This window comes from Podarcis pityusensis (genome assembly GCF_964106645.2).
Source record: "Podarcis pityusensis genome assembly, chromosome: 5".
Classification (NCBI taxonomy): domain Eukaryota; kingdom Metazoa; phylum Chordata; class Lepidosauria; order Squamata; family Lacertidae; genus Podarcis; species Podarcis pityusensis.
In genome coordinates, this window is record NC_138032.1 from 27494723 (window position 1) to 27506816 (window position 12094).

The window sequence follows — 12094 nt, forward strand, 5'->3', positions numbered from 1 at the left end:
TGTACTACAACTTGCATCGGCTCCAGCTAGCCTGGGCAAGATGGAAGTTGCAACTGTTTTTTTAATGCTTTCACTTTTATCATAACTTTCTGGAGAAGAGGACAGGATATGAGATTTCTCGTGAGATTGCACTAGTTTTTAGGCATCTTCCGTACACCACAGTTGTGGCAGGGGGAGCAAAGTGTTAGCAGGATTGTTCCATTTGGTATCCTGATGATAAATTCACATTGTGTATTTTGAGCATTCCGTGTGCTTTGAATACATTATCTTGGTAACCCTCTGGGGTGGATTAATAGTATTAGTCCTTCCATCCCCATCTGCTTTACAGGGACACAGAGAAAGAGGCTTTGCATAGAACCATCTAGTGTAGGAGTTCAGATTCTGTGCTCCTCCAGATGTTGTTGGACTACAGATCCCAGCATTCCTGACCGTTTTTCATGCTGGTTTAGACTGATGGGAGTTGTAATCCATGAACATCAGGAAGGCCACAGGTTCCCTGACCCTGATACAGAGATTATCTAGATCTGAGATTTGTATCTGGTAATCCCAGGTTGCTTGTGCTAGGTCTTCCGGGTCATTTCAGGATGTCCAGACACCAAAAGTGTACCAGTAGCATACCACTGCCAGAAGGGGTTCTTGTTAAGATTACTGAGGGGATTGTTCATGCAGACAGTGAAACAGAATGAAAACACATGTTGCTTATCAAGCTGATTTTGTTTTGTTTAACCGCAGGCTACACATGTTGTGTGAGCTGGAGCACAGCATTGGATCAATACTTCAGCAACCTGATAGTGATTATGGTAAAGATTCTCTGAACTGGTGTGCTCGCATAGAAATGACGCAGAACTCGTACAGGGCGAAAGAGCCCATCCTGGCACTTAGACGGGCTTTGCTCAGCCTCACTAAAAGGTGAAACCAGGCTTATTTTGTGTTCTTTCTATCCTGAAACTTGAGTTTCTGCTCTCTCCAAGTGAGATACTGGCTAAAATGGATTGAAATGTCATATTTAAAGAAAAAGAATCCCACTGCCAATTCCTTCTAAAACACACAAGCATATCTGTTGAAAGAAGCTTGGGTGTCTCCGAGGTGTGGCTGTTTCATTTAAGCTTTGCAACTACCTATGAAGTGAAAATTAAGCTTCATGGTTGAGTGAGGATTAGAACCTTAGGTCTGTTACACCAAATTAGGCCGTAATTTTTCAGTATGTCCTGAGTCTACTGATATATTTATTCACATTGCTTGTAATACAGACATTTGTGTTCCTAGCTAGACCTAGAGGCAGCTCTGCAGGGTGAGAATGATCCAGAGTGTCTTAATGTTGGAGCTATCAAAGATAATGTCATGTTGCAAGTCATCATGTAAATAATCCTATGTAGTAGGTAGCACTCTGATGAATAGGATGACTCATATGGAAAGGAACCAAAGCTTTATTTTAAACCAGTAGCTTGAATGAGGCTTGGAAGCTAACAGGTAGCATGAACAATCGTCTTTTAAGATTGGCTAAATTTGTGGAACTGCTTCCACAAACTCGGCATCTTTGGTACCTATTGAACACCTTTCACAAGCAGTTCCTTTGATATATATATATTTTAACTTAGTTTATATTTTTACAGAAAGGGTTACAGTGAGCAGATGGGAGAATGTTGGCTCCAAAGCGCTCGAGTCGCCCGGAAAGCGGGTCATCACCAAACAGCATATAACGCCCTCCTCAATGCTGGTGAATCCAAGTTATCTGAGCTATATGTAGAAAGAGCAAAGTGGCTGTGGTCCAAGGTAAGGAAGTTAAATAGAATAAAGCCTGCTGTCATGACACCAGGGTTGGACTCTTCTTTGTCAGGGGGTGAGGCTGGGGATTCAGAAAAGGTGAGGGAATAGCCCACGAGGCCAGCCCCAGATGGATATAATACACCAGAAGTACATACACAAGTCTGTTGTGCCAGTGGTCCACAGTGGTTGTGATGTCATCGTCTGACTCCAGCTCAGAAGCTCACAGTCTCCTCCACTCCATCAGAGCTGTTGACTGCTAAAGCAGACTGGTCTTCTTTTAAAATGAAGCATCTCCTCTTTCCAGAGATGGAGCCAGCTGCTGAAATGCAACTGCATCCTTATTTAAGGTTCAGCTGAGGATGGTTGCTGCTGAAGCAGCGTTCGAGCTCTGCCACTGAAGCCTCACCTTCATACCGCTGAAGACAATCCTGCAAAGCAAGAGTGTATTCCTCCATGCATAAATGCATGGAGCAAACAGAACATTTTATAGAAAGGTGTACAAGTTGGAAATAAATAAGTGAGGCTTCTTCTAGATGTGAATTTATGGGCACATATATGTAACTCTCTGGGTCATGATTTTTTTACAGGGTTCCCGCTTCGTAAAATTCAGAAAATGAATGCTAACCTATTGATAATGGTTTTTCTTTTTTTAGGGGGACGCTCATCAAGGTCTTATCATTCTTCAGAAGGGGGTGGACTTATGTTTTCCAGATAACCAAGTACCACCTGACACTAAAAGTAAACTTATTCATGGGCAAGCCCTGTTGCTGGTGGGAAGATTTATGGAAGAAACGGCCAACTTTGAGAGTAATGCCGTAATGAAAAAATATAAGGTAAGCACTAAACCTAGAGGAATTACGTAATACAGTGGTACCTCGGGTTACAGACGCTTCGGGTTACAGGTGCTTCAGGTTACAGACGCTTCAGGTTACAGACTCCGCTAACCCAGAAATAGTATCTCAGCTTAAGAACTTCGCTTCAGGATGAGAACAGAAATTGTGCGGCGGCAGCGCACGATTTAGCTAAAGTGGTACCTCAGGTTAAGAACAGTTTCAGGTTAAGAACGGACCTCCAGAACGAATTAAGTTCTTAACCCGAGGTACCACTGTATATTGTAACATGTAAAGATGTAGTAAAGGCGTGTTGAATTATACTGTATTGCTTTTCAGTTGTTTGTGTATTTTTTCTAACTTGTACAGTTACATTTTGTAGGACATTGTTCAAACATAACTGACTGAATGAGGAAGTATATCCAGCATTATGCAAATTGAATGCAATATGCACAGTCCATCTTTCATTTCTGCTCTTCCCCACTGCCAGTCCTCGGTGCCTCTAAAAAAAATGCTGGCAGAGGTGTCCAAACACTGTGGGGTACAGTGGACTGCGGGGAGGGAGTCACCTAATATTTGGGTGGAGGAATTTTCCACCCCTCATGCAAGGTTCCCGGTTTTCAGATGATACTCCCCTCTCCCCGTCGTCCACTGTAGCTCCATAAGACACAACCCTGACCTTCTGGAAATACTTTTTTGGAGTTCTAGGGGGCTACAAGGAGGAAGGGGGAAGGGAAGCTCAGTTGCACTGGTACAACCGAAGATTCTTAATTCTAACTATTCATTTCCACCCCCCCTTCCCATTTTTCCCCCCCCAGGATGTTACTACTTACTTGCCAGAATGGGAGAATGGACACTTCTACCTTGCTAAATACTATGATAAAGTGATGCCTACAGTAACAGAAAACAAGATGGAAAAACAGGGAGAACTGATTAAATATATTGTTATTCACTTTGGAAGGTTAGAAGGCACAGTTGCTGTTCAGTTGGTGCACTTACCTATATTTGGTTATGTACATTAAATATCTGTCACTATGTAGCAGATGGCTTGGGGTTGTGTTGATTTAGTAGGAGTGTGTACACAGCCTTAGTATGGGTTATGGGATTAAAGAACCATTTATATCATTTACAATTTTTCTATTAAAGATTACATGTCAGCATTTTAATTTCAGATCCTTACATTTCGGAAATCAGTTCATCTACCAGTCGATGCCAAGAATGTTATCTCTGTGGCTTGACTTCGGAGCTAAAGCATATGAATGTGACAAAGGTAGGAATTTTTTATATTAAAAAACACACTGTTTCTACATTATCTAGAGACAATTTTTTTCTCTTTTTACACTAATTGCATTAGTTTCTGTATTCTGGACCTAGATGGTCCAGTTGGAGTGACTAGAAGTGAACTGGTATTGACTTTATGATATGTGCCATGATCCTTGAAAAGTAAATATCAGTGAAGATTTTCCGGATCCTCATAGCAAAATAAGGATTGTTTTACATCTTATCATCTAGGTAGTCGTCATGATCGTGCACAAATGAAAAACGACTTGGCTAAAATCAACAAGGCGATTACAGAGCACACCCAACTTTTGGCTCCTTACCAGTTTTTGACGGCTTTCTCTCAGCTGATTTCTCGAATCTGCCACTCCCATGATGATGTCTTTGTTGTTCTTATGGCAATCATTGCGAAGGTTTTTGTAACCTACCCTCAACAGGCAATGTGGATGATGACTGCTGTATCCAAGGTAACTTGATAAATACAGTTACATCTCTCTCTCTCTCTCTCTCTCTCTCTCTCTCTCTCTCTCTTTAGCTTTCTGTCTCCAAACAGAACAGCCAGTTCAGTTTTCAGATACATGAGCGTGTGTGGAGTTGCCGCTTTCTTTAAAGGGTCCCTCATGCACAGTGGTTTTAATATACTAGATTTCCAGTCCCTCTTTAATTTTCTAATCAAATATCATTTTCTTAACTACAAGCAGAGGAAGCTGCAGTTAGGTCAGTTATTCTGAGTATTATGAAACTGCATGACAGGTTGACTTCATTTATTTTAAATTTTTTATCCCAGGCAATCACCCTTCTAGACATCTGCTTAGCTGCTTTATAACCTTCCTCACAGGCCCTTATTTGAAGCCATGCTGTCTCACTCATACGTAGTATTTGCGTCTCATGAGGGCTCATCTGGGGCCTACGTTAGTGTTTTTAAGATGCCAGGAAAATAAATTTTGGTTTTCCCAGTCTTTTAACATCTGTAGCTTACTATTTCTGCTGTGCTGGTTTTTAGTGCTGCCTTTAATTGTTCTAAACTGACGTCCTGTGGTGGTGTTGTAAAACCACCCTGGAACTTTTGAATTGATGAGTGATACAGAGATATTTGAAATGAACTCTTTCTTTTTTGTAGTCCTCCTACGCAATGCGTGTGAACAGATGCAAGGAAATCCTCAACAAAGCTATTCACATGAAGGCATCTCTGGGAAAGTTTATAGGGGATGCAGCTCGCCTGACAGATAAACTCCTAGAGCTGTGTAACAAATCGGTAAAGTTTATTCCGCACAGAAGTTGCTCCTTTCCCATAGTTTAGCGTTGCTAATCAGATTTAAAGGGTTCTTCTACTTGGTGAAACAAGACTGTACAATCTGGTGTGTGTTTTCTGGAGGAGGCCCCAACTTGCTGGAGCAGATATGGGGTGCTGCTGCAGGACGGATGCTGCAAAATTTATTCCATCAACGGTGTCAGTTCTGCTGGGAGATAGACACTGTTGGACTTCACCTACAACATTGTTATTATGCTACTTGACACTTGAAGATAATAATTTAGGTTGCAATCCTAAGCCCGTTTGCTTGGTAGTAAACCCTATTTAACCCAATGGGACTTACTTAGGAGTGGATAGGATTAGGATTGCCACCTGAGACGATTTATAAAGATGAGAATACTAGGTTACATATCCCTGAGGCTTCAAAATCATTATTTCAAAGTGATCAGATTTTCAGTAATTTTATTGGTTTTAATAAAGACATAATTGATAAATAAGCACACTTTGGTATTAAGAGGTCTTTGATGAGCTATGCTCAGTGCTTTTTTTTCTAAAATAATGGTTGGGGGGTACTTTTATTTTGAGTAAATCACCATTTTATAGTTCAAATTGGGGGAAATACAGTAAATGGACAAAAATACAAAGATTCACAAAATGTTTAGGGGTATGCGTACCCCTGTGTCCCCCCAGAAAAAAAGCACTGGCTATGCTTATTGTTGTACTGACTAAAACAATAAATAAATTCAGCTGTTTGCTTGGTTTTCCTTGCACAGTTTAATTATTGCATTGAGGTTAGTTCTGACGCAAGGAACTCCCCTGAACATAGTTTGTGGAGATGAAGTTCAGTCCCATTTCACAAAACGGAGGGGAGAATTGGAAATATTCCTAAATTGTGAAATAAAAGTTGTCTATGGAAACTGTTAAGTGTGTCAGTATCTTCTAAGTATTTACCTTACCCTTTGAGCAGTATGCATTAACTTTTTTTCCCAGGTTGATGGGAGCACCTCCACATTAAGCATGAACATTCATTTCAAAAGTCTCAAAAAGCTGATAGAGGAGCAGACATTTAGTGAAATCCTTATTCCTTTGCAATCGGTAATGATACCTACTCTGCCTTCGGCTCCTGGAACACATTCGAATCATGATCCTTTTCCTGGGTGTTGGCCTTACATTGCTGGCTTTGGTGACACAGTGAGTATTAAGGTTCTGTGTTTAAATATATATTGATGCAAGTTAGCGCTTTAACATACAGTAAATTACTTGGCTGCAGAAGTGAATAGCAGAAAAGAAATAGAGGGGAAAGGGTCTTTGATAAGGGGAAGGATGAACTGGAGCCCTGAGGGGGTTGTCTGGATAACCTATATATATATATATGGACCGATGTAAAGTTTTGAGATGGTTTGGATTAGGTGTAGATTTCACCAAGAGAATACATTAAGCATTTTTTTCCCCATGCTAAATTGTTGCTGTCTTTTTCTTTAGGTTGAAATCCTTTCCTCTCTTCAGAAGCCCAAGAAGATTACTTTAAATGGTTCAGATGGGAAGTCTTATATCATGATGTGCAAGCCAAAAGATGACCTAAGAAAGGACTGTCGACTCATGGAGTTCAATTCCCTGATAAATAAGGTTCTTTCACTCTTTAAGTGTGTTTTGCAAAGCTGGATATTGGCAGTCCAACTAACCTTTTCACCCCCTTACTTTCCATTGGGGCTTTGTAGGAGTATTGCCTTATTAATTGCCGCCCCCCAATCATGAATTAATAAAGAAATAAAATTTTATTCACAAAAAGAAGAGACTTGAAACAATACAATATACTGTTTGCTATATCAACTATAGTGACCATTTATGATATTTATTCAGGAACCCTCCTCCAGACTCTTTACTTTTGCAGTACAGTTGTACCTTGGATCCCGAACACCTTGGTACTTGGATGTTTTGCCTCCCAAATGTGAGTGTTCCGGTTTGCAAACGTTCTTTGGAACCCGAACGTCCGGCGGGGCTTCCTGCAGCCAATCAGAAGCCACATTTTGGTTTTCAAACGTTTTGGAAGTGGAACGGACTTCCGGAATGGATTCCGTTCAACTTCCAAGGTACGACTGTACTGAGAATTCTTCATTGTTAGGCATTGACATCTGCATGCATGTATGTATGCATAAAAGACCCTTGAAGCACCCAAACCATAAATGAGCAATCTTGACCATTTTAATTCCAGTAGCCACAACCTTTCAGACGTTTGATATTTTTTCTACAGAGCAAGTGTTTGGTCCAAGGATATGAGAAGAAAGTGAAACCTCTGTATCTGTTTTCATAACTCTTAGTCTAGAAGGCAACACTTAAATTCTATCTACCTTTCCTTTTCTGAAAAACAATGCCCCCCCCCCAAATCTCATCCTCTGATGTCACATACCATCCTGACCACTCTGACAATTCTTGGCACACAGCAATCATCTGATATGCCAACTGTTACTGAGGAAGGCAGATGCTGATACATGTAACTAAACAGTTTGAGATACTGTACATACTATTTTTCTTATTTGTACAACTATAATAAAGAACTATGGGATGGATCCCAGCCATTGCTAGAGTCCAGCAAATATTTCAGCTTTTCAAATGTGACATTGGGTATGTGGTGGTGGTTTCTTAAGCTGTACAGGGTTGGATTTAGTTAGCCTCCATGAATTGCTGCTGCCTACTTCACACTACTTTAGAACACCAGCTATGTATGCCCTTTTTGGCAGAGAAGAGTAGCATGGAATAGCTGGAAGAGAATGAAAGATATAGGGGGGTGTATGAGTGAGTGATTTTATTTATATGGTATATATGGCATTGGTCTTATGGTTGGTGATATGTTTCTTCCATAGTGCTTAAGAAAGGATGCAGAGTCACGAAGGAGAGAACTCCACATCCGAACCTACGCTGTTATTCCTCTGAATGAAGAATGTGGAATAATTGAATGGGTGAACAACACTGCTGGTTTAAGAAATATCCTGATCAAATTATACAGAGAGAAAGGTAGGAAACAAAAGCCCTTTTTAAATGGAAAAATAAATAAATGTGTGAGTGACAACAGAAGATGTGGAAGGGGGAGTGTGGAATGTTACACAATCCTTCAAAATATGTCATGTTGGTCTCCCATGCTCTGATTAGTATACAGCAGCTGCGTTTTCACATAATGGTAAGCAATAAACTATAGCTTGCTACACATCAAAGTGTGCCTACTTTTTTCCTCCCTACTAGTGCTGAACGAAAACCAACTACAATACTTGGTTTACGGTTGTGCCCAGATCAGGGATCATATTTGCTTTACTCAAAACCAAACCATGATTGTAAGCCTTGGTTTGTTCCTGGCTTAACAGGTACGTGGGTGGCACTGTGGGTTAAACAGAGCCTAGGACTTGCCGATCAGAAGGTTGGCGGTTTGAATCCCCGTGACAGGGTGAGCTCCCGTTGCTTGGTCCCTGCTCCTGCCAACCTAGCAGTTCGAAAGCACGTTAAAGTGTAAGTAGATAAATAGGTACCACTCCTGCGGGAAGGTAAACGGCGTTTCCATGCGCTGCTCTGGTTCGCCAGAAGCGGCTTAGTTATGCTGGCCACTTGACCCGGAAGCTGTACGCTGGCTCCCTCGGCCAATAAAGTGAGATGAGCACCGCAACCCTAGAGTTGGTCACGACTGGACCTAATGATCAGGGGTCCCTTTACCTTTACCTTGTTCCTGGCTTACCTGTTGTGGTTTGAGCAAAACAAGCCATGACCCCTAGTTTAAACATTCAAGTTAAGCCAGGGACCTTGGTTTGCTTCCTCCTCATGTGATTGGGGAGGAGCAGGGAAGGAGCAAAGCAGGTGCGATTCACTTGTGCACTGTAAGCTGTGGCTTATGGCCTATCAAAAAGTGTAAATGTAGCCTCAGTGTTTACTCAACCTATCATCGCTGACTAGCTTAACTGTATAGCGTTAGCTTACTGTGTCTAACTGATTTTTCTTTCATAGGTGTCTACATGACAGGAAAAGAGCTACGTCAATGTATGCTTCCAAAAACAGCACCTCTGTCGGAAAAACTGAAAGTTTACAAAGAAACTCTGCTTCCCCGGCACCCTCCGATTTTTCATGAATGGTTTCTGAGGAAATTCCCTGATCCTACTTCCTGGTCAGTTTGTTGCCCTGTACTATTGCATTTATGTTACTGTCATGCCAAGGGTTAAAAAGAGAGCCAGTTGTAATGTAGCAGAAGCTGTGAAGGCAATAAGTTTATTCATCATAGTAAACTGTATGGGATCTTGGTTTCTTTGCTGTGATCAGAAACATTTAAGTATAAGGGTAAGAAGGCCCAAATAACCATGTGCTCCTATGGTATTTCTTCTTTCTAGGTACAGCAGTAGATCAGCCTATTGTCGTTCCACTGCAGTGATGTCAATGGTAGGGTACATACTAGGGCTTGGTGATCGTCATGGAGAAAATATTCTGTTTGATTCCTTAACAGGTGACTGTGTGCATGTGGATTTCAACTGTCTGTTCAATAAGGTGAGAAACTAAAACACTTCCATTGTCTGTCTCAAGTAATCGAAAACAATTTTGCTTTTCAAGTGACGTTGCACGGTTCAAAGAAGTTGCACAGCTGAACACTTGAGAAACTAAAGGATTATGTTGGAAGTTACGTCATGAATATATTTCTGTGGTGTCTGCTTGAGGTACTCCTGTAAATGTTTATGGCAAACTTCACTTCAGAACTTAGCATTATATTATGCCAAAAATATTTCGTTTTGGCATCCGACGACCAAATCAGCTGCTAGCTAACAGTCGCTTTAAATAGCTTTTACGTGTTCATTATGCTCAGAGAAGATCATGACAAAGCAAAAAGCAAAATATAAAGACATCAACTATAACTATATGTATATGAGATCATTCAAAGTATCTGTTCGCCTTTCAGATTTTACATAACAATATTAAATTTACAGTAGTGTACTGGTTGGTTAAGGGACGCAGGTGGCGCTGTGGGTTAAACCACAGTGCCTGGGACATGCCGATCAGAAGGTCGGCGGTTCGAATCCCCGCGACGGGATGAGCTCCCGTTGCTCGGTCCCTGCTCCTGCCCACCCAGCAGTTCGAAAGCACGTCAAAGTGCAAGTAGATAAATAGGTACCGCTCCGGTGGGAAGGTAAACGGCGTTTCCATGTGCTGCTCTGGTTCGCTAGAAGCGGCTTAGTCATGCTGGCCACATGACCCGGAAGCTGTACACCGGCTCCCTCGGCCATTAAAGTGAGATGAGCGCCGCAACCCCAGAGTCGGTCACAACTGGACCTAATGGTCAGGGGTCCCTTTACCTTTACCTTTACTGGTTGGTTAAGTTTCGTTGGAATTACAATCTTATGCAACAGTTAATGTGCACCACATGAGAAGGGTAGTCTTACGAAATCCTACAATGAATTATTTTCTTTTGAAGGGAGAAATGTTTGATTTTCCGGAGATTGTTCCATTTCGCCTTACCCATAACATGGTCAATGGTATGGGTCCAATGGGGACGGAAGGTCTCTTCCGAAGAGCTTGTGAAGTTACACTGAGACTCATGCGTGATCAGAGAGAACCACTAATGAGGTACAATAACAGAGATGTGAAAATATTCATATGCTATCTAACTTTACAATGTGAACTATTTAACCACTGTAAATTCCTAGCCACACTTTAACTTTTCAGGGTTGGGGGGGGATGCGGCTTATATTCGGGCCAATACGGTACATGCAAGATGCTGTGAGCATTTTGAAGGAAGCGTGAGGTGTAAGTAACAACAACAAAATTCTGTTTGTGTAATGATTTAGAATTGCAGAAGTTGAAAGATGTATAAATAATGTTTCTTTCCCACCGAAACTGCAACTACATGAATTTTCTTGAACCATTATCTTTCCTTTGTTTATATGTTATCTAGCGTTTTGAAGACTTTTCTCCACGATCCTCTTGTGGAATGGAGTAAACCAGTCAGAGGGAATACGAAAACCCTCGTGAATGAAACTGGAGAAATTGTCAATGAAAAGGTGACTTGGTGGGGGTGGGGACACCTTAAGTACAGGCAGGACAGTTAATTCATATTGTGTGCCAAAAATTCAGATTCTGTGCCAAGGAGTCCTACACTTGGGCTATGTACACATCATACATTTAAAATACATTACTCCCCCCTTCACAATAATCCTGGTAGTCTACCCCTTATAGCGCTACAATTCCCAGCACCCTTAACTACATTTCCTAGAATTCTTTAGGGAGTCCATGTGCATTAAATGTATGATGTGCATGCAGCCTTGGTGTACCAATAAATTATGCAAATTACAGTTGCTTAGTTTACAAGTTCCCTTTTTGAGCCAAATATCTGAAGTGGAGTGCAAGTCACTATGAGTAACTGGAAGAGAGGAATGCCTGGTAGTAATTAATAAAAATAGCTATTAATGCAACTTTCAGGTGGGGGACAGATGTAACTGCTGCTACTAAAAGATTACCTTCTAGTCTATTAATGCCACCCTTTTGTCATCTTGACTATTGTTTGCTTGCTTTCAGGCCAAGACCCATGTTTTGGATATAGATCAGCGACTTCAGGGTGTGATTAAAAACAGGAATAGAGTAAAGGGCCTGCCTTTGTCAATTGAAGGACATGTTCACCATCTCATTCAAGATGCGACAGATGAAAACTTTCTGTGCCAGATGTACCTTGGCTGGGCTCCGCATATGTGAACCTCTAGCATTTACAAACGGGTTGCTGTAAAAAAAAAAATGGGGGGGGGGAGTGTTAGTTCAGGAACACCTGTTTTTTGTTTTTTAAAAAACATTTCCTATCATTTCTGCTTTGGTATTTTCTGCTAGCACAACTCTGTGTTTCAGTGTGTGATTTTGTTTATATTCCATATTTGTATATAAATGCCACTTGTATTTGAAAAGCCATTTATACAGATTATTAAAGAGCTGAAACCTTTCATTTTAAAAAGTTTGA

General features: G+C 41.1%; 1 protein-coding gene across 1 annotated transcript in view; it reads left to right on the forward strand.

The window, feature by feature from the left end:
- The window catches only part of ATR (ATR checkpoint kinase), a 45326-nt gene extending 33238 nt beyond the window's left edge, over nucleotides 1-12088 (forward strand). Inside the window, exons 33-47 of the mRNA XM_081007707.1 lie at nucleotides 733-909; nucleotides 1614-1773; nucleotides 2421-2600; nucleotides 3416-3558; nucleotides 3770-3867; nucleotides 4110-4342; nucleotides 4996-5130; nucleotides 6118-6318; nucleotides 6610-6753; nucleotides 7989-8139; nucleotides 9115-9271; nucleotides 9492-9645; nucleotides 10565-10716; nucleotides 11045-11150; nucleotides 11665-12088. Coding sequence (XP_080863833.1) covers nucleotides 733-909; nucleotides 1614-1773; nucleotides 2421-2600; nucleotides 3416-3558; nucleotides 3770-3867; nucleotides 4110-4342; nucleotides 4996-5130; nucleotides 6118-6318; nucleotides 6610-6753; nucleotides 7989-8139; nucleotides 9115-9271; nucleotides 9492-9645; nucleotides 10565-10716; nucleotides 11045-11150; nucleotides 11665-11838 — 2365 coding nt within the window. The 3' untranslated portion in view covers nucleotides 11839-12088. The remainder of the gene's footprint in view (nucleotides 1-732; nucleotides 910-1613; nucleotides 1774-2420; nucleotides 2601-3415; nucleotides 3559-3769; nucleotides 3868-4109; nucleotides 4343-4995; nucleotides 5131-6117; nucleotides 6319-6609; nucleotides 6754-7988; nucleotides 8140-9114; nucleotides 9272-9491; nucleotides 9646-10564; nucleotides 10717-11044; nucleotides 11151-11664) is intronic.
- The last annotated feature ends 6 nt before the right edge of the window (nucleotides 12089-12094 follow it).